Source organism: Paroedura picta, chromosome 7 (genome assembly GCF_049243985.1).
Source record: "Paroedura picta isolate Pp20150507F chromosome 7, Ppicta_v3.0, whole genome shotgun sequence".
Classification (NCBI taxonomy): Eukaryota; Metazoa; Chordata; class Lepidosauria; order Squamata; family Gekkonidae; genus Paroedura; species Paroedura picta.
The window spans coordinates 98352438-98375350 of record NC_135375.1 but is presented as its reverse complement, the minus strand read 5'-3'; the positions used below and the strand labels follow the sequence as shown (position 1 = coordinate 98375350).

The window sequence follows — 22913 nt, the reverse complement described above, 5'->3', positions numbered from 1 at the left end:
GTCTTCCTCCAATGGTGGTTGAACCTCCAGCTTCTGAGGCTGGAGGGAGGGTGAAAGCTTTGCTTTAAGAGGAGGTGAACTAAGAGGAGGTAAACCATCAAATATTCATTGGGATGCTTCCTCGGGTGGGGATCCCATCCGTCAGTATTGTGCTTTCAGTCAGGTGTGTAAATAACAATATATTCCCATCCCCTTTTGGGCACGCCTTATCTTAGGACAATGCCTTTTAAAAAGCAAGGCCAGGGTGCACTGCCAAGCAGAGTCACACCCAACCTGAATGTCGATGGGCTGAAAAAGGTACAACCCTTTTTAGGATTGCACTGTCGAACTGGCTAGGAGCAATTGGATATAGGATCCACCTGAAAATGTTGCGTGTGAATAAGAGAAATATCTATTTTGATATGCATTTAACTTTGGTCTGAAGGACCATAAATAAAATTTGACTTTGACGTGACATGCATTAAGCTCCAGCTATGTTCCTCAGATATCCTCTGCCTCCACGTGATCACACGGGATAAATGGAAAGAGGAAGGAGGAAGTGCCTTTGTGCATACCCTTTCCTCATGATCTAACTGTGCTGATCATGGGGAGAGAATGTATGTATGGGTACTTTCCCTGTGCATTTGCCCCATGCTCATCACTCAGTGATCACATGACAGCTAGCACTCAGGCATGCTCTCCTTCCCCTCATAATGAGTGCTCAGATCATTAGGACTTCTGCTGAGGGCGATAGTCACAGACAAATGACAATGGTGACATCCAGAAAGGGAAATCACAGAATCCTTTTAATAGGCTACAAGTGATGGCTCACTCATTTTAAGAGCCTCCTAAAATGGGAACCAATAGAATCCACAGTAAAAGGGAGAGGAGCAAGCCACCTTGCTCCCCTGTAATTTGAGAATTTCCAGGAATGGTGTGTGTAAGATACAGGGTCTCCTACTAGGGCCATGAGGCTAAGCAGGTTCAGATTTCAGTTAAAACTTTTCTCCCATGTAAATTTCTCACTGCACCAGCCATTGATTCCACAGAAAAAACTTCCATATAACACATGTGCACCTGTATGTTCCCCCTTTAATCCAGGAAAGGACCTTCTCAGTCATGGGACCAAAACCCTGGAATCTTCTTCCCAGAGAAATTAATCTGGCCCCTTCTGTTGCCATCTTCCACCAGCAGGTGAAGACTTTTTTGTTTCATGTGACGCTCCCTCAGTGACCTCTCCTTTGTACCTAGTGTTTGAATGGTTGTTTTTATGTCTTTTAATTTTGGTTTTGATTGTTTTAATGATGCACTGTTGTTCTTTCTGGTTGGTTTTAACAGTTTTGAAATGTGCTTTTGCTATGCATGTTCTCACTGGTCAGCCATTTTATTTATTTATTAGTTTGATTTATTCACTGCCCCTCCCGGACCAGTCAGCTCGCAGTGGTTTGCAATAATAAAATCATACCCTAAAACCCTAAAACCCCATCTCCCAGCTGCCCCCTCAACCCAGCAATCTCTAAAAACTCCGTGGACCCCTTTAACCTGGTGACTCAGGACAGGTGCTCAGGACAGGGGAGGGGCCTTGTAGTTCTTCCTTACCCTGGCTTCAACCAAATGCCTGGTGGAAGAGCTCCATCTTATAAGCCCTGCAGAACCCAGACAGCTCCATCAGGGCTCTTAGATCTTCCCAGAGATCATTCCACCAGGTAGGAGCCAGGACCACAAAGGCCCTGGCCCTGGTCGAGGCCAGGCAAACCTCTCTTGGGCCAGGGATCACCAACTTATTCAGACTCAGAGAGTAAAGAGTCCTGCAAGTGCCATAGGGGGTTATAGAAGGTCCTTCAGGTTTGGTGGGCCCAGACAACGTATGGTCTTAAAGCTCAAAACCAAAACTTTGGACTTGATCCAGAAAGGCAGGATCTATATTTTGTAAATGAAAAGAAATAAAACAACAAACACTCAAGATTATCACTTCTGTGAGCAGATATTTCATAGAGGGGGGAAGAAAGGGAGGAAATCACGTTTTTATTATTACCATTTGTTTTGTTGTTGTTTATTGGCTGTGATTCCATTTGAAAAGAACATTGTACCATTGAACCCACATCATGCAGGAGAAAGGTAGCAGGCAGATTACAAACAAAATTTACATTCACAAAGTCTCTACTTGAAGTCACCTTCTTGGCTGCTTTGGAAGGTGCGGCATGCAATTTGGAGAGGAAAGAAAAGAAAGAGCATTTTTTTATTATTATTATTATTATTCGCTGCCCTATTAGAAAATGCCCGGCTGAGTTCTTCTTCTTCTTTTTTTGTTGTTGGTTTCTTTTAAATCGTCATTGTGAATCGTGAAAACAAGCATCGTTTAAAAAGACATTTACTGAAAGATGTTGCCGATTGATCACACGTAACCGGAATCTCGGTTTATAACACAGAATAAAACGGATACAGAGAAACGAGTTCGGATATACATAGGACGTTACATTCAGGTCACGACGACGGGTTTCTAACAACGATTGGTTCTAGTGATCTAAGAGCCTGCTCGCGGGATGCCTTTGAACATCACGGGCATGTCGGTTCTTGACTGGAGGACTGGGCGGATGGAAACAAGGTGGACATTGGGGCCCTGGAGGAACGTAGACGGGGAAAATACCAAAGCGATTTACACAATCTAAATTCTGAAATGTGTGTGTGTGTGTGTGTGTGTGTGTTTTGACTGAAACATAGAGTAGCATTCAGGATTGATATTGCAGTCTGGTTTCATATGGCTTTCTCTAAAGATAAAACGCAAGTTCGTGAAAGTCGATGCCAAGCTCCGCCAGTCCATTGGCTGCCCTGCCCCCTAAAAAGGAAGGCAAGTGGAGTAATACTGCTTTCCTTCTTTGCGATTAAACTGGTAAAAGAAAACGGGGGGAAACAAGAAGGCAGAAAGGAACGGCCCAAGCATTTCTATAGCGATAAAAACCCATTTTTGAAAAAAAGTGAACAGAAGACCTCATATACCTGAGATTTGAACCCATTTGGTGATGTTAATCTATTAAAATTAAAAAAAAGCATGGAGACACAAAGAGATATTCAGAATCCAAGCACAGAACCATGCGTCTCTTTTGCTGTTCTGGGGCTGTTTTTGAAGTGTGTTGGCTTGACTGAGTGGAGGGATGTTTTGATAGCGGCCCTCGTGGTCCACCAGATCAAAAGCAAATGGAGAATTTTGGAACTGTGCACGTGTTTCATAACAGGGTGGGGGAAGCGCCATGGTTGACTGCATTCATATCAGCGTAGGCACTCAGGTAGGAAAAGTACCTTCAAGTCTGTGTCCTCTTTTAGCAGAGATCTTTGGGGGCTGGACCAGTTCAAATGGCAGGGTGTGTTATTCTGAACCTTCCCCCACTTTTTAAAAGAAGTCCCCGTGTGTAAAAAACTAGCAGACCAAGAAAGTGATGACACTCAAAGTGTTTGCCTGAAGGTCTAGTTTTCTGTTTGCAGTGCAGGACTGCACTAAAAAGACAACAGGATCTATTTGCAGCACAAAAATGAGAGAAATCTGGAAAGAGTCTGTTACATGACTTAGGGAGTATATACTGAGTTTCTTAGTTCTCTTACTGAAAGATCATGTGTGATAAAATCATTATCTTGGCTTTCTGTATTCTATGAAGGGCCTTGGATTGCATTCTTTTCCTCCTTAAACTATGATGCTAGGAGTAACCACCACTGAGGAACAATGGGATTTACTTCTAAGTAAACCTGCCTTCCCCCTTTCATCCCCAAACTGATTCATGTGACCAGAGTTGATTCATGTGACCAGAGTTTGCTGGCAGGGGCTCATGGGAATTGTAGTCCATGAACATCTGGAGGACCACAGGTTGACTACCCCTGGATTAGACAACCGAGCTTAAGTCAAATGTCTCTGCTTTGTTTTGAAGTAACAAAGCTGGTCTTTGTAGCTGGTGTAAATGTATGCCAAACTCACCATGCAGCAGAGGCAGATCTTGTGTGATTGTTCCTTAAGAGGGAATGAAATAAATAATAATAAATAAAAAGACACCACAAACGGTTATAAACAGATAAAACTTTTGGACCACGATTTTTTTTTTGTAAGCCACTGGCATCCGATATGAATTATCCACATTTACAGACTTAAAAGGGGTTTAACCATCAATTGTTGTCCCCCAGAGCAACCTGGGAATCATAGTTCTGTGATGAAGGGAACACTGATAAAGGAATTCTCCTCATCTTTTCCAAACTACATATCCCTGGATCCTTGGGGAGAAGACTATGGCACTTTAACTCGTAATGATCAAATGTCGATTCGTATTCTTTGGCAGGGCATCAGAACCTGTGACTGAACTCAGAACCTGAAGGAGGGCTAGCATTTTAGCAATTCTATGCTGACACGGAGGAAATGGCGGCTGGCTGCTTGCGGTCAGGTTGTTGAAGTAGAAGAAGAAGAAGAAGAAGAAGAAGAAGAAGAAGAAGAAGAAGAAGAAGAAGAAGAAGAAGAAGAAGAAGAAGAAGAAGAAGAAGAGTTGGTTCTTATATGCCGCTTTCCCCTACCCGAAGGAGGCTCAAAGCGGCATACAGTCGCCTTCCCATTCCTCTCCCCACAACAGACACCCTGTGGGGTGGGTGAGGCTGAGAGAGCCCTGATATCACTGCTCGGTCAGAACAGTTTTACCAGTGCCGTGGTGAGCCCAAGGTCACCCAGCTGGCTGTATGTGGGGGAGCGCAGAATCGAACCTGGCATGCCAGATTAGAAGTCCGCACTCCTAACCACTACACCAAAAAGGACCAACCTGATTTTTTGTTCATTTGTGATGTTCCCAAATCTTTTTATGAGGACAGTTTAGTGCAATAATAGGACCGTTTCAAGAATCAGGATGCCTCTTCCTCCACCCTCCAAAAAGATCACCTTGCTGAGCCCCTCTCCTTTAATTTAAGGTGGCCAGATTGTCCCACTTTTGGAGGGACACATGGGGGTACCTGGCAAATTGTACTTATGTTGAAATTAAAAATATATACATTCCAATACTATTTTTGCATTCTATGCATTCTATGAAACTTTTTGTTGCTCCGCATAGACCAAATTTTTAATCAAGAACCCCCCCGGTCAATGGCGTCCCGCTTTACCAATGTTAAAATCTGGTCACCTTACTTTAATTAGAAATTAGAATCATAAGTACAATGAAGATGGCCTTCTCGGTGGTGGCATCCTATTCATGGAACTCCTGTATTAGGACTCATGTCAATCTTACTTCCGTATTGCTGTTTTAAAATTTAAGGCCAAAGAAGATAGTGTTACAGAGATAACCTAAGATAGCTATTGGTATCTTACTTGTGGTTTAATTATTTGTATTTTAATTTGTTTTCATTAAAGAGGGTGGGGAGGTTGCAGCGCTCAAAGGTAATGAGAATCAGATTTTGAGGGCTCCAGTTGAGATTTAGCCAGGGTCTAGGCTTTATTATTAAATGGAGAAGCTACTTTAGAGGGTCTTGTGCAGACTCAAGTGTTTTTTCCAGTCCTGCTCTTGCAAGTACTTTTATCGGAGATTAAACTTGAGACCCGTCCCCCCATATTTTTCCAACAAATGAGGCTCCCCAATTTGAGCCAATGGCTAGTAAAAAAAGGAAAAAACCAGGCTTTCTGGACTATGGGGGCATTGTGAGGGATGGTTTATTGTAAGCCAGCACAGAGCAGAAACCCTTCCATGAAAATAGTCCAAAAAGTTTCCTATCATGCCATTCATTCATTCATTCATTTCCACCCCCCCAAAATATAGTTACATTTTATTAATCATTATTTTATTTATGTATTCGTTAACAAATTAAAACATTAATAATTAAAATATTGTATCAATCTCGCTTAAAGTGCTGCTAGAAGCTTCCTTCCTTTTGAAAGGAAACACCGAACATTCGGGAAAGAGGCTGGGACTATCTTCACAGGAGGTCTGGTGTTTGCTGCTAGCAGCCTGGCCATTGGGATGCAGGTGTAGAAAGTAATCTTTCAACGAGGTTGGTTTGGGAGCACAGACTGAGGATCTCTGTACAAGGAGAGCCAGCTTAGGGTAGGGGTAGGGAGTGGGTAGGTTTATAGCATTCAAGGCAAGTGCTTTTTTCACTAGCTCCTTGTTATGGCTATTCTCAAAGGTAGAAGATTTGCTTTATGAGATCTGAAGAGGTGACGCTCTCATGTAGAAAGCACTGATTTTCCACACTAGGATCGGAACTATGAGGAGCACATGGTTCAAGGTTCCCAATTATCTCTTTTCAGTGATTGATGATGAATAAAAACGCCCCCCCCCCCCAAAAAAAAACAAAGATCTCTTTCCATAAACGTTGGAAGTATCCCTGGTTTAGAATACCAGGGCTGTGCCGAAAATTCTCCTGTTTCGTTTAATTTTTGGACCGCACGTACAGCAATTTCGGGGACTAAGTATTTGGAGTAGGATGATGTTTCTCTTTACTTGTAACGTGTGTGATGCTGTTGCGTCCCCCTTGCTTCCACGTCATTTGTGGAGCCTTCTGTTTATCTTGGACCTGTTGGGCGGGTGAGTCAGTATCAGAGGCCACAGAGAGAATGGAATGATGTCATGCCATGAAGGACCCAATCAGAGTTGGCCGTACGGTGGCATCGCTTGGAGCACAGTCAAATTGTGAATGAGCCAATGCTTTTGAAGGTCGCAGTGGCGGCTGTGCCGTGGGATGGCCAGGAGTCGGACAGGACCGAATGGCCAAGGACAACAACAAACGCTTTCTGGATTAATTATGTGAATGGTCCCAGCCAATCAGGGATCACAGAATGAATTGTTACCGTTGAGGGTTGGGCTCTGTGAGAACATCACTGGGGAGCAGTTCAATTCAGTGGAGAGGCCGATGTAAAGGAACAAGCAAATATTTTCATCGGCCTTGTCCAATCCTCATTAAAAAAGGAGGGCCTTTTGTTTGCTTGACATTGTCAACAATGATCCTGAAAAAACAGTGAGTATTTTCTGCTCAGCCCTAAAGGAGGGACGCCCTAACGCAATAGATTTTGGAGATGCTCTAATCAAAGTTTGCCAAATGAATACGAAAAAAACCCCCTAAAACCCCAAGATGAGCCAACAGTTATTCCCTGTAGGTGAAAACCCTCCCTCTTACTGGGAGATGAAAGCAAACGTACTACAGTTCCTTCTGTCTGATTAGCGTACACCTTCCTTGATTCAACAGACATAGTACTATGGCTTTATAATAATAAAAAGTTGTGTAGACTGCAGCTTTGTTAACCTTTGCCTCCATTTGGAGACATCTACTCGAGGTGAGTATGTACAAAATAAGGAATGGATGGGCAATCGGTGGGGGGAAGGGGTGTGGAGTCAAATGAATGACCGGGGCTGTGGTTGCGGGAGAGGGGGGGGAGAGGTTGCGTGATGCAGGGCAAGTAGAATCCCCCCCATTTTTATTAAGGAGAAATCCATTGCTTAGCTGTCCATGGACAGGATGGCAGTCTTGTAGCCGCGTTACTTCTTGAACATGTCCTGGAGGGGTCCAGGCAGGTATTTGATAACGGTGTCTAGGATGCTCTCTTCCTCCTCCTCGTCTTCGTCGCCGCAGCCAGGAGGGATGGCCTTCTTTGGACGTGTCAGGCTTCCTTCAGAGTTGGCTTCCAGAGCAGCCTGGGCCTCTGCTTCCCTTTCTTCCTTCTTTTTGATCCCATACTGCAGAGGGGAGTGGGAAGGAGGGAGGGAAGAAAACAAGGTATCATCACTCTTTCGGCTAAGAATGCAAGCCGTACAGCAGCCTTTCTAAACTTTTTTAACATTGAGAACCCCTTGAAACATTCTTCAGGCTTCGAGAAACCCCAGAGGTGGCACGATCGTGCAGAATATGGTTGGGAAGCATAGCTGTGGACACGCCCATCATCTGGGGGCCCTCCCCTTCCCTCCTCCTCCAAGCCCAACATTGGCCAGTTGGGGAGGGGGGGAGAAGGTCTACATGACCAGTGGTCCCCAACCAGTGGTCCCCAACCTGCGCCATGGCGCCGGGCCGCGGCTCCCTCTCCCCGCCCCTCCCCCAGCAGTAAAAAACTTCCCAGGCCGCAAGCTTGCGGCCCGGGAAGCTTCTTACTGCGGGAGGACGGGGAGAGGGAATCGGGGCCGAGCCGCGCCCTGATGTGCGGGCGCGGCCCGATGCAGGAGCGCGGCCCGCGGGCGTGGCCCGTTGTGCGGGCGCGGCTCGTGGGCGCGGCCTGATGCGCGGGTGCGGGCGCGGGCGCGGGCCACGGGCCGCGGGCCGCACCCCAATGCCCTGCCAGTCCCCAACCTCAGAAAGGTTGGGGACCACTGTACATGACCATATATAGTCATATCACCCAATAAATGTTCAACACATGTATATGAAATTAATTAATTCCCAGCCATTCAGGTAACCCTTCCGGGGCTGCCAAGAAACCCCAGGCTTTTATGAAACCTGGTTGAGAAAGCCTGCCATAGAGGATACTTGTCAGATGGTAATATCTGATTTTCATGAAGAGCTCATCTCCTCCTCGTGTTGAATTATGAAACTGAGAAAGAAAGTATGGCCTCCCAAAATCAAGAAACCATTATAGCAAACTCCCCCCCCCATGCCTCTCTCTTAATCTTCTCATCAGTCACGCAAAATGTGAATATGCAAGGAGAGCATTTTTAACAAGCCGTAACTTATCAAAGGGGGATAATATCAAGCCTATGGAAAGATGTTTATCTAGGGCTGTTAGGTAAGCAGAATGTTTACCATTTCTCTGTTTCCCTGGACACTTTGGAGACGCTGGGCGTTAAAATTTAAAGCTGCCCATGAACTCCAGCGAAATTGGATTTCTGTTTACTCTGGGTTTCAAGAGACACCTTTCCCAGACTTATTTGGGGCTTCTAATGTCCAAAACAGAAGCAAAAAGATCTCCCCCAAGAGTTCTGTTTTATTCACAAAATCTATATTCTGCCTCTCTGACCCCATCATGGGCATCAAGGTAGCTAACCGATTAAAAATGTACATAAAAATACGTTTTAAAAACCATGACAAGCAAGAAAGAAAAAAGATATCTTTCCAACCAGTAAAACAATCAAAACCAAGTTAAAATACACATACAGTACAAACAGCCATTACCAATGGGGCATGAACCACTGATGGAATGCCAAAGAAAAACAATGAAAAGATCTTTGCTGTATCACATGGCATAGATCCACAATTAGTTTTGTTCTCAAGACTGAAGTAGGATTGCCAGGTTCCCCTGGCCAGTAAGAGGTTATGAGTGGGATAGCGTTGCAGTATCCAGGTTAGGAAACTCCTGGATTTGGGAATGGAGGACAGGGACCTCAGTGAGATACAACACTATGGAGTCCACCTTCCCAAGCATCCATTTTCTCCAGAGGGATTGATCTTTGTAGTCTGGTGATCAGCTGTCATTCCAGGAGATCCCAGGTCCCACCTGAAAGCTGGCATCCCTAGAGTGAAGTGCACTGATAAATCCATTTGTGCCGACACTATATTCCAGGACGTGAAATGTGTGCTTTCCTGGAGTCAAAGAGATACCATTTCCTGACATAACTTTTGCCCTATCACCATTCTGCTCAAAGTGAATGATGCCCTTGACTTCATGGGCCCCAGCCAACACAACACACACACATAGCACACATTTTCTTAATTGCCGTCTTTCATCAGCAATAACTTCTGGCTCACCACACCCAAGGTGTCCAAACTTCATGGCTGGCAGGAGATGGCAACAGAAGGGGACAATTGAGCCTGTCGGGTGAGAAAGACCCAAAGCTCTGATGTCATGGCTGAGAACAGCCTCTCCTGGGTTGCCATCTGCCAAAATTCAGAAGTCAAAGCATTAGAAGGCGTCTGAAGACCGTAGAGGTTGGGTAAATTCATAAGGGAGTAGGTGGCCAAGCGATAAAGCGCTTAAGTTGTACCTGGAAATAGATTGGGAGCCAGTGTAGATGGGCCAAAACTGGGCAGCGGTTCATCTAGCCCAGCGCTCTCTCCCACAGGTGGCCACCCAGTTGAAAACTAGGCCACAGTCACATTGCTGGAAGGCTGTGAGAAGCTCTGGGTCATGTGAGATGGGTCCACCTGGAAGACCCTCCCTGGCATTATCTCCTTCCCCAGATTGGTAAGATGCTTCTGAAAACAGCAACGACTTGTGTCAGCCTTTCTCAGCTAGGGTTTTGTGAAACCGTGGGGTTTCCGGAGGGCCCTGGAAGGGTTTCCCAAATGAGTAACGTTAGAAGTAAGGTCCACGTAGCTGTTGCATATTGAAACTTTACTCTCTTTTTTTTGTCAAAACTGAAGAATTGGTATTTTAGCCATTACACAAGGCATAAATCCACAGCCCATGAGCTCCAATGGGCAGGCACAAATCGGACATATTAAGGATGCTCTTCAGTGACTCTTCTGTGCTCACAGTCATTTCAATTATGCTGAATTAGAGAGGCACTTCTTAAGGAAAAGGGCACTTGGGTTTGTATCTGACGATCTCCTACAAAATGACTTGTCTGTCTGATCCCAAAGTAATTGCTTCATCCAATTCCCTCTGTGTCTTTGGGGGTGGGGGTAGGGATTGGGGGGGGGGTTGTCGCATGGCAATTATACCACTGTGTGGAATTAAGATAAAATGCAGTATGCAAAATTTGCAGGATAACCAACTGAGGCGAACTATCCACAAAGGCCGTAAAAATGCTCAGTGTGAATTAGAGGTTTCGGAAAGAAAATTACATGGGATTTAAAAGTGATCAGGGGATTATCGTGGGACGAAGGACACAGTATTCCCCAGGACTGAATACAGGTAAGCTGTAGGTGCTTTTTTCATGGTTGGTGTTTTTTTTAAGTTTGCTATTTATTATGGCCAAATGGTTAAGCAGCATGAGCAGTAACACACCTTGATTTGCGTACCAAGGCGGTTTCCCAGGAGAATTAGTGTTACCCAACATAGCCTTAAGATATTCAATATTTCTAGATATTCAAGACTTCTAATCTGGCGAGCTGGGTTTGATTCTGCAAAGGTGAATGTAAGCCGCTTTGATACTCCTTCGTTTAGAGAAAAGTGGCATATAGGAACCAACTCTTCTTCTTCTTCTTCTTCTTCTTCTTCTTCTTCTTCTTCTTCTTCTTCTTCTTCTTCTTCTTCTTCTTCTTCTTCTTCTTCTAAATGAATAGTCTTGCATTGGCAGGTGGACTGCTTTTGAGCATGCTCTAGCTTTAAACACTGTAAGCAGGAGTGAAGCAGAGGTTGGATTGTGACCTAGAATTCCCCTTCCAGATCTATGTGACTGTGCAAATGGGGCAGAGCTATCATTGTGTTGCCTTACCCTGGATATCCAGTCCTTAGGGATACCAGTCCCAAGTGAGACCTGGGGATCCTCTGAAATTATGGCTCATCTCCAGGCTAAAGAGATCAGCTCCCCTGGAGAAAATGGCTGCTTGGGAGGGTGGGCTTCATTGCATTAGACTCCATTGAGGTCCCTCCTCACCCAAAATCCTGCCCACTCCTGGCTCTACCCCCAAAGTCTCCAGGTATTTCCCAACCCGGAGTTGGCAACTACCAGTCCTCCATGTTAGATCTGTGGATTCAGAGACCAGAACTTTGGGAGTTCATTTCAGCTCTTTATTGTGACCCTGGCATGACAGTACAAGAAGCAAACACTGAACTGAAGAAACCCCACAAAACCCCAAACTTATATACAACAGCAGAACGAAAGATCTATCTGCCAGTGCACCCTCTTGGTCAGTTTCACTCTGAACTAACTGGATCCGGCAGATGGGATCCAGCCATGCACTGGCCAGTTGAATTCCCAGAACTGCGATCCTGCTTTGGACCTCAAGCTCGGTCCTCAGCAGCTCCACAGATGCAACACCCCAGCCAGTGGAAGCTCCACTGTCTATCACCTTTCCAAATCCCATACCGGCACCTTCCCAGGGCAAATGAGATCATAGAATCATAGAATCATAGAGTTGGAAGGGGCCATACAGGCCATCTAGTCCAAGCCCCTGCTCAATGCAGGATCAGCCCTAAGCATCCTAAAGCATGCGATAGAAAGATGCGAGATGCGATAGAAAGTCATTCAGAGAAAGAGGGGACAAAGAGATACCTGCAATGATTACCTTTTTCATTTCAGATGGCTGCCCCCCACTCCCCCATAATCCTTTTTTCGTTTTCTTCTTTCACTGTCAATACGTTAGACTTTGTCTCTTAGCAAGAGCCAACCACAGACTGTCAGTCAGAGGTTTAAACTGTTTGCTTACAGTTGTTGCTGGTGGGGACCCACAGAGTGGGTCAAGTGGCCTGTTTAGACATGCAGATTTGTTTTGCTGGGGCCATTACCTGACTCAGGCTTGTCACATCCACAAGTCTAGCAGGAAGAGAAGCTTTCTCCTTCCTCCCTTGGTTTGAGAAGAGCTCTGCTTTAGGCAGAGAGTCAGATCCATCTTGAATCTTCGCCATGTAATAGCTAAGGTGTAGAGCAGTGGTGCCCAACCACCAGTCCGGGGACCGGGACCGGTCCGTGGATCAGTTGGTACCGGGCCGCGGCTCCTCCTTGTCCTCCTCCCCAGCTGCTGCCTCGGGGGCTGCCCTGCCACTCTGCCGCCATCTCACCTTTGGTGCTCTCCGGTGGCCGCCATGGTTGGGGCTCCTCCTCGGCGTGGCACTGCGCAGCTGCTGCTGGCAGTGCCCCACAGTGGGCGGCGGGAAGTCAGGGGCACCGGCAGGAAAGCAAGTGGAGCAGGGGCTCAGGCGGCGGCAGTGACGTCCCTCGGCAAAAGACTGCCCCCCCCGCCCTCAGTAAAATTGTCAAGCGTTGACCGGTCCCCGGTGATAAAAAGGTTGGGGACCACTGGTGTAGAGCTCCTGAATGAGCTATAGGAAGTATGCATTTTCTTCCAGTTTCCCCTGTCCTGTTAAGCTAGTAAAATTGCCCTTTCTATATACAGTACAACTGCCTTGTCTGGTCTCATCATTTATACAATAACTCTGCCATTTTTTATTACATTAACTCCTCTAGTATTTTTTACCAACAAATATGACCTATAACCCCTGCTAAGATTTTCCTGGGGGTGGGGGGCGGGAGCCTACAATTTTTTGGCAGGTTGCGACTGGCCCAGACAGATGCTGTCAGTTGGATGTCAGCGTTGACCTTTTGCGCTGCATGTCCAAGAATATTGAGACACTATGGCATATGGGACTGTCAGACGCACACACACACTCACACACACTCACACTTTAAAAGACAGGAACAGATCCAGTGACAAACACGGACATGTTTTGCTGACAAGGAACGGATACATTTCCCCCAAGCGGACAACGCCTTCGACTACTGCAATTTGATGGCGAGGCACATTGGGCGCATTTTCATTGGTCATTTTCTGAAGACTCCGTCTGATGTGACATTTTTGTCCCAGAAGCGGCTTGCTTTGGACTCAATGAGAAGATGTATCATTGAGGAACTGAAATGAATACTTGAGATTTGCCGTTGCGTGAATCTGCTAGGCACGCTCCCTACATGCTGAGTGCTGCTCCCCTGATTCTCTCTCTCTCTCTCTCTCTCTCTCTCTTTCTTCCTTCCTTGAACCAATTTCAGACAGAGGGCTCTTGAAAATCAAGCCCTTCATTGCAGGAAAAAGAACTGGCACTTAACAGCGGAGGCTTCTCAAGACCGACCGAGCAGATTTTGTTTTCCGTCTTGCTCGTTACCTGCACCCTGTGGATTTTGGCCACTTGGCTTGTTGTTTGGAGCAGGGACGTTCCCCCAAATCATTTCAGGAGGGTGAGGGGAGGGGGAAGACTTTTCTGCCCTGCACCATAGTTCTGGTCAGAAACGGACCTTGTGCAAACGGTGGGGATCCCGGCCTCCAGTGTAGTCTGCATGGGGCTTTTTACCTCGTCCCAATTTGAATGAATCCCTCCTGTCTACACTGAATTTGATTTCCATTTTGATTTTGGGTAATTTAAATTTTCCCTCTGCAACATGAATGATTGATCCAGAGTGACCCTACCTTCCCCCTGCAATATCCAAAAGTGGATATAACCCTCAATATTTGAAAAACCGGCATCAGTAAGTTTGCTTTTTTTGCATTAACTTCCATCTCCGTGCCTCACAGCAAAGCAGTCTTCCCGGATTGGCCAGGATGTCAGTTCAAAGACTTCCTGATTCCCAGTTGCAAGGTTTGTCTTAAAGTGACTGCGCTCCAGAAGCCCTAACCTCTTTCAGCAGAGATTTGCCTCTTGGATTTATTTCCCCCCCCCTCCTCTGATGTCTCCAATTCTCTCTCTAGATCTGGCAACCCTGCTATCCCCACCCCACTCTCCACAGTGGCCAGTGGGACCTGGTAAACCTAGGGGAGTGTGGCAGACCTGGCCAATGAAGGGGTCTGAGGGGGAAACTTAGTGGGAGCAACAGGGAGGCCCAGACTATGTAGAGTGACATGTCTATGTCACTGCCCACTTCTGGAATATTAAGGTGACACTCTGGGAAAAACTCTATGGTGAATTTGGCTTCTACCATACAGTTTTTGCTTAAGCACCAGAGTGTCATACCATCCCTTTCTGGTCAGGTGGGTCATGATGCTGGATCTGCCTCCTTTTCTGAGTGAGTTCCCTCCTGCAGACCAGCTGAACATCAGCAGGGAGGCAGGGCCTGGGAGGGATCTCTGCCTTCCCCAGGGGATGTGGTATCCCTCAGTAGATACTCAGGTATGGATTGGATTTCATATTTCTGTTCACCCCTTGGCCTCTTCTTTTTGCCCTTTGACCCTTCAACTCTGACCTTGGAGTCAAGATGGCAGATCTGACCAGGACTCAATGTGAAATTTCAACTGAGATTGAAGATCAGCTAGAGAGGGGAGAACGGGTTTAGCTTTTTCACCCCCATGGTTTTGATAACCGAAAGCATACTTTCCCTGCTGCCATTCATCTTTTGATAGGAGAAAGAATTGGCCACCATTTAAATGTGGAGGGGCTGTTTCTATGAGGGACTTCTTGTGGTGTCCCAAACCAAGTCACAGTCCCTCCCAAAGTTCTACTCCCGACATCTCCAGGTATTTCCAAGCCTTAAGTTGGCAACCCTATCCATCAGTTCCCTTCCCTCATCCTAACTTGTTGGCAGAAAGGCGGGATTGCAATTAATTTGAAGGAATGAATAATTCTGTGGGCTCTTTCTTGATTTGTGAGATCACTACCGGCAGAGAAAATGCTGAAGACTTAGGCAAAGAGACCTAGCTTAGTGTAGTGGTTAGGAGTGCGGACTTCTAATCTGGCAAGCTGGGTTTGATTCCCCGCTCCTCCCCCACATGCAGCCAGCTGGTTGACCTTGGGCTTTGAGACTCCTTCGGGTAGAGAAAAGCGGCATATAAGGACCAACTCTTCTTCTTCTCCTTCTTTAAACAGAAGCGCAATGAGAGAATGCCACGAGTGAGAGAGCTATGCCTGGTCTTTTGCTTTCCTTCCTAGCCAAGTCGAGCTGCGTTAAGGTCGTTTGGAGCGAAATTATTTCGGTGCGATTAAGCACCAAGGATGCTTCATTAATTAACATTAGGCAGAGCCTTCTGCTTGGGGGTACCCCGCTCGCCAGGTGTGAAGAGCTCTGTCTCCCCTTCTCGGAAATGCATTCATCCCCCCCCCCCCTTGCTCATGATTGTGGGAGCTCTGCTGCAAACAGAAGGACCCCGGTGGCTTGCCTGGATGGCTGCTGGGAAGGGAATGAATGGCTGGATGGGCCATCTGACCCGAGGCATGAGGCTGGGGCGTTGAAGCGGCAAATGAATTGGACTCTGCTTGCCCCCGGAGAGGGGGAAGGAGGAAAGGACTTTAAAGGCCCCAGATAAATCAGCTCCGAGGCACTGCATACGTGCGGCAGGGAGCCACCGCCAGGAGGAGTCGCCCGCTCTGCAAAAAATACTCCTGAATACCCTCAAATTTGGATCTTTTCTTTGTGAGTGACATATTCAAAGCAGCTCAGAACTGGATGGGAGGAAATAACACACACACACACACACACACACACACACACACTGAGACAGGGCGCCAAATATTTATGCTGTTCAGGGCCCTTTTGTTCTGACTGCTAGGCTTTCTTCACAGGTCAATTGGTTTCTCCTCCCTTGCCCTCCCTCTCCATGACTTTCATTGCCTGTTCTGGAGTGTTTTTGTCTGCAGGGATTAACCATTCATGATGTCATTGACAAACAATGGTTGCTCCAGACAAGAGGGCGAAATTCCAGCGATGGCGGAGGTGGGCACAACAAAAGAAACAATAAGGAGGCGAAAGCATAGGGAGCAACCCAGCCAGCTGTCATGGCCTTTTCCAGCCGGCTTATTTATTTATTATTAGTCTATTGCTTGGCGTGGGTGTGGTGTAGCCAGGAGACCCGAGGACTGTCTGGAAGCCGGGCAGGAGGCATTTGGACGTGGTTTGCCAGTATCTGCCTCCGTGTCAAGACCCTAGTAAATGAGTCAAGAAATTCTGGGCAAAGGTTCATGAGAAACTACTAATTTTATTCAAATGTAAATTTCCACTTGTGTTAAAGAATACTACTACTACTACTACTACTACTTCTACTACTACTACTACTACTACGAGGAGCCAAGCCCCTTGCATTCAGGAATACATTGATCTCATCAGATCTTGGAAGCTAAGCAGGATCAGGCCTGGTTAGTACTTGGATGGGAGACCACCAAAGGAGTCCAGGTTATAGAATCATAGAATCATAGAGTTGGAAGGGACCTCATGGGTCATCTAGTCCAACCCCCTGCACTATGCAGGACACTCAGGTCCCAGATCTCAGCATTTGCTAGCAGGGGCTCGTGGGAATTGTAGTCCATAGACATCTGGAGGGCCGCAGTTTGACTACCCCTGCTCTAGGCTTTAGCTGCAGCCCAGTTACTGCAACAATGTCTATGACAGGGCCCTTCATTGGCACGATGGGGTTATTTGGTCCCCTGGAAGACGCCTTTCCTAATGCCATATCAACAGCTTCTCTCAAGCCAGCCAATCAGCCGAAGGAGTTCCACAGACAGCTGGGCCATCTGCAGTAAAGCTGTGCAGGCATTTTATTTGTCTGCCCTTCCTCGCTGTGTTTGGGAAATGGATTTTTATGGAAATCAAACTGCATCAGCATTTCTGTCGCCGCGAGAGAATCTCGGCAGAATCCGCACGGCTGTGGCATTAACTCAACGCAGCTGTCAGCGAGTGCGGGAAGGACTGAGGAGAACTTCATTTTCCATTACCAACGATGGGGAAAAATATGAACATTTGCTTTGGGCTCATTTAATTAATTGGCTGCCTTCGGCATCAGTGTCGTGCCGTGGTCAAGAGCGACGGTCTCTAGTCTGGAGAACTGGGTTTGATTCCCCACTCTTCTTTCACGTGAAGCCAGTTGGGTGACCTTGGGTCAGTCACAGTTCTCTCAGAGCTCTCTCAGCCCCACCTCACAGGGTGCCTGTTGTGGGGAGAGGAAGGGATGGCAATTGTAAGCCACTTTAAGACAAATGAAACCTACTGGGTAACTTTGGGCCGGTCACAGTTTTCTCAGAGCTCTCTCAGGGTGTCTGTTGTGGAGAGAGGAAGAATAAGCACCTTTGAGATTCCTCCGGGCAGTAACAAGCAGGATTCAAAAATCAGCTCTTCTTCTTCTTGATCATCATGATCTCCAGATTCTTTAATAGCTTTCTCACAAGCAAACTGTTGCAAGGCTTGGAGTCCTTGAGGCCACTTCCCAAACCCAAGCAAAAGCAATCCAGAATGTTATTGAGCATCTCCATAGTTGAGGCATACACAGAGCATTAGCCAAGACTAAGAAGAAAAGTTCTTTTAACCCCCCCCTTTTCACTACCAGAAGGAGTCTCAAAGCAGCTTACAATCGCCTTCCTCTCCCCATAACAGACACCCTGCGAGGTAGGTGAGGCTGAGAGAGCTCTGAGAGAACTGGAACTGGTCCAAGGTCACCCAACTGGTTGTACATGGAAGAGTGGGGAATCAAACCAGATTAGAGGCTGTTGCTCCTATCCATCATAGCAATAGACACTACTCATGTACACCACAGCAATTTTCCCACTGAGGTTCTTTTCAGTTTGGGTACTGAAAAGCAGATTTACTCCCTCGCCCCACCGTAGCTTTCTCATGTCCTTGTTTTCCCCTTGCTGTCCTTTTGGATCAATGATGGTTGGAGGAAACATGGAGAAAACATCGAAAGACAACCAACAGAAAATCATGATGATGAAGAAAGAGTCTCAAGATGAGGCTAACCATCATCTACCCTCCCTATTCCCACCACAAGCACCCCGTGAGGTAGATGAGGCTGAGGCAGCCGTGACTGAAGCAAACGTGGTTCTCCACATTAGAGTCCACCGCTGGTTCTCAAGAAGAAGCTTAGAGAAGAACACTGCAGTTCAGCACCCATACTTGGGGAGATACTTTGGCCTGGAAAGATCTCACAATTCAGGGGAGCCAGACTCCTCAGATCTCAGAAGCTAAGCAGGTTCAACCCTGGTTATGATTTGGATGGGAGACCCTCCCTTAATTCCAGGGACACTCTGCACAGTGGCCAACCACCTCTGCACATCTCTTGCCTTGAAAACCCTGTGGAGTTGCCATAAGTCAGTTGTATGTTGACAACACCTTCCACCACCACCACCACCAGGGTCAACAAACCAACTTCTGATCCTGGCTTGAGCAACCCCAAGTCACCATAAGTCATAGAGCTATCCCCCCCATGGAGGATGAGTTAATCGTAGCTGTGGTTTTGGGAAGCAAAGTTCAGGGGGAGAGGGCTGTGATACATATGCATGGATGGTGAGCCTTCCCATAGCATGTGCCAAGAACTGAATGACTACGGCGGTCCCTAATCCAGCCTCTGGCTAATTGTAGTACACTCTGGAGCTTCTGTGTATGTCCTCTGCTGATGCTGGTGGCCCAGCGCTATGATCCAGGTGGTTGTTCATGGATGAACAATTAAAACACACACACATTAATTCATCCTTTGGTCTTGTTGGCAATTCAGCCTTTTCCGGTATGGGAAGCAGCCCAGAACTTCAGTGGTACTGGGAAAAGAATACAAAAACAATTTACAACTATCCTGGGTAATAAAAGCTTACAAATTTCTGTGGTTTGATGTCTGTGCCACTCCACCCCCTCCCCACCTGCCTCAATTGAATATTCATGAACATCTGGTCTGGTCTGAGTTTACTGGCAAGAACGAAGAGAGAAAGCCGAAATCCATTTGAATAACTGTCTCAGACCCTCCCCTCTCCTTCTTTCTGGACTCTTGCTCAACTACTGCTACTGAAAATGTAGCAGAGTCATATTTTCAATAGAGGCTGGCGTTTTCTACCTTATGGCTTACTTACTGCAGGGGAATTTAAGGAATATTGTGCTAGCCCTCCAGAATATTTAATTGATTACCTATGTGTGTTCTTGATGGTACCACATAGCTATTCTAACTTTTCTTGTGGGAAATAATTATACCTTTTATCCATCCATCCATCCATCCATCCATCCATCCATCATCATCTATCATCATCTATCCTCCGTCCTTTACCCTCTGTTCTCTAAACATCTGTCTGTCCTACAAAAGACAGCCCTATGTAGACAATGAAACGTATTGGTGGGTAAGTCTTCTCTGGATCATATGCACTAATTTGTGAGTTAGTTTTTTGTCTTTTTTACTTTCACTGTTAGACTTTCTCTTGACAGCCAGCTTGGCATCTAGGGATGCCAGGTGTCCTTTTGCTGCCAGGGTTGTCATCTCTGGGTTTGGAAATACCTGGAGACTTTGGAGGTGGAACCAGGAATGGGTGGGATTTGAGGACAGAAGGGAACTCAATGGAGCATAAAGCTATGGAGACCACCTTCCAAAGCAGCCATTTTCTTTTGGGAAGCTGTTATCTTGAGTCTGGATATCAACTACGATTCCAGGGATCCCTGAGTCCCACCTGAGGACTGTCATCCTTACCATAAAACTACAAGAACAACAGAATTGATCAACATTTCAAGAAGAAGGCAGCGAAGAACACCTGAACGTCCTGCAAAGTGTCCATAAAACAGTCCTCAGATTAGAAGCAGACATTTAAGCAGTTACAAAAAGATTAAAGTTGCTAGTTAAAAGTCTAGGTAAAAAGACGTGTGTTGATTTGGTGCCTCAAAAAAATGGTTCCAGGTAGGCATGCGTTCTAGGTGACCTGGCGATCTCCCAGAGTTAACAGCTCATCTCCAGATGACAGAAACCAGTTCCCCTGGCGAAAATGGGGGGTGGACTCCATGGCATTCTGTTCCACTGTAGTCTCTCCATGCCCCAAATCCCACCCCCTCCTGGCTCTATCCTCCAATGTCCCCAGTCTGGCAACCCTGGGAAAGCTGCAGCATTTTGAACGGTGCCTGGGAAGATCTCCCAAACAAGTGGCAAGTTACAGTGGATGAGCGATAGGGTTGTGAGTGTCCTGCATAGTGCAGGGGGTTGGACTAGATGACCCAGGAGGTCCCTTCCAACTCTAGGATTCTAGCAGCCCAGCATTTTGGGAGACCGAACTGCCATCCTTGCTTCATTCCTGCCTTGACGTGCCCACAGCGTGGCTCTTCCTCTGGTGGCACAAGATACCTGCCGCTCCCTCGAGGGCTGAGTCATAGAAGCAACTCAATTATCACTCTTTCCTGTATGCAGATTGTATCCCTTTCCCCCCCTTTGGCGTTTTGGGAATAATTTACACCTCACACCCCCGGAGAGAATACATTTCCCAGCCCAACAGAAGCCTATCAATTCACACAGGACGTGGCTTACTGTTTGTCATTTGTGCTGTTTGAGCGCCTCCAAGTCAAATGACACTCCCTCCTGCCAAGCGGCGGATAACCATGAAATGGAAAGAGATACTTCCCGCGTGTCAGCCAAGGCAAGAGAGATGGAGGAGGAGGAGGAGCTGGTTTTTTTGTACCCTGATTTTTACTACCCAAAGGAGCCTCAAAGCAGTTTACAATTGTTTTCCCTTCCCCTCACCAGAATAGGCACCCTGTGAGGTAGGTGGGTAAAGGGGAGAGTCCTGAGGGAGCTGTTACTGGCTCAAGGTTACCCAGCTGGCCTCATGTGTCTCAAAGGGCTTACAATTACCATCCCTTCCTCTCCCCACAACAGACACCCTCTGAGGGAGGTGAGGCTGAGAGAGCCCTGATATTACTGAAGAAGAAGAAGAGTTGGTTGGAAGAAGAAGAAGAGTATACTGCTTTTCTCTACACGAAGGAGTCTCAAAGTGGCTTATAACCTCCTTCCCTTCCTCTCCCCACAACAGGCACCCTGTGAGGTGGGGCTGAGAGAGCTCTGAGAGAACTGTGACTGACCCAAGGTCACCCAGCTGGCTTCATGTGGACTCCCTAGATGGAGCCCATCCTGTAAAAGCATCCGTTTTCTCCATCCGTATTGATGTATGTAGTCTGGGGATGATCTTTAATTCTGGGGGATCCCCATGTCCCATTTGGAGGTTGGCATCCTTAATTGCTCTATACCAACACCAATTTTGACTCCAAATGAACTGGTCCTCGGATTTGGAGCTGTTGTCTCCCAGTTACGCTGTGGCAGAAGAAGCCTTTAATTGAAACAGACCCACTTCTGTTGAGAAATTTATGACCAATATATTCTGTAGCTCAGACAACGCCAGAAGAAATGTGATAAAACATGCATTATTAAATCATGCCCAGACTAGGGTGCAATGCCATCCTGAAGATTAATGCCTCTTAGCTCAGAATGAAAAAAAAAAAAACATCAGAATTTTATCTTCTTAAAAAAAAAAAAAAGACCACATTAATTATTGCTTTCCTTAATAAATTATTTATTTAAATGAATCCCTTGAGGATCCTTCCTAAGCAGCTTTGGATCTCGGTTTAATGACAAAAGATGGAGCCGGTCAATACGTGGCGGGTTTGATTTCTCGTTAGAGCTGGAATGAACGAAGGCTGGCGTTCGAAAGCTCTATTAGTGTGGGATGCTCTTCGAAACAATAACCCTTTGGAAGGCTGACCCGAGGGATCCTATGGCAAAGTGAGCGAGATCTTTCTTGTGTGACAAAATACAAACGAAAGAAGCACAACAATAAGGGGGGGGGGTGAAAAGTGAAAAGAAGGAAAAGTGAAAGAAGAAAGGTCCAAAGAACAAAGAGTTCAGAAAGGATTTTAAAAAACACTTTAAAAAGTGCAGAGTGCCTCCTGTTCAAATCTATTATTGTCTCAGAAATCTGATTTGTACCCTGTTCCAATCTGTAATTTCAGATAAGTCAGGAGATTCTGGGGGGGAAACGGATTCTGTCAACCGTGGTTTTCTGCTCCTTTCACTGATTTTGATATTTTTTCCCTTTGGTGCTTACTATCAATAAATACTTGTTTCCTGGATTAATGGGGTGGGGGACAGGGATGAGACCAATCAGGGTTGCTGCATGTAAAGTTGCAGAAAGCTTCTTTTTTGAGTGGCGCTTGATTGACACACAAACATGTTCCCACAAATTGGTAAAACACGACAATTTTTTACAATTTTACAATTTCCCAGTATGTTCCCCGAAGAGCACTGTACAAGTACCAATTTGCTGTTAATCCCTGGTCCAAGAGAGAGCTGGCTGGTCTTGACCAGAGCCGGGGCCTTTTCACCGTTGGCTCCTGCTTGATGGAATAATCTGCCAGTAAAGATCTGGGCCCAGATGAAGCGATCAAAGATAGTCAGGGCCTGTATAATGGCGCTCTTACTCCAGGCCTATGGTTGAGGCCAGGATGACTTGAGACAACTATAGGCCTCCCTCCTCTAGCTGAGTCCTCTCCTTACTTTGGACTTCCCCCTCACCCTAGGAAACATCTCACCATTGAGAATAACCACAAAACCGTCAGCTATGCAGTGGTGATAACTGAAATGGCAAAGTCCCGATTGTTTTTTTAAGCTGTGTTTTATTATATTTTTAGTGAAACGTTGTA

The 22913-nt window shown here is 46.4% G+C and overlaps 1 protein-coding gene across 2 annotated transcripts in view; it reads right to left on the bottom strand.

The window, feature by feature from the left end:
• Window positions 1-2001: 2001 nt before the first annotated feature.
• CPLX1 (complexin 1) overlaps window positions 2002-22913 on the bottom strand; it is a 180826-nt gene continuing 159914 nt past the window's right edge. For both annotated transcript variants that reach the window (XM_077345591.1, XM_077345589.1), the window contains exon 4: window positions 2002-7664. In XM_077345591.1, the coding sequence (XP_077201706.1) occupies window positions 7467-7664 (198 nt within the window). In that variant the 3' untranslated portion in view covers window positions 2002-7466. The remainder of the gene's footprint in view (window positions 7665-22913) is intronic.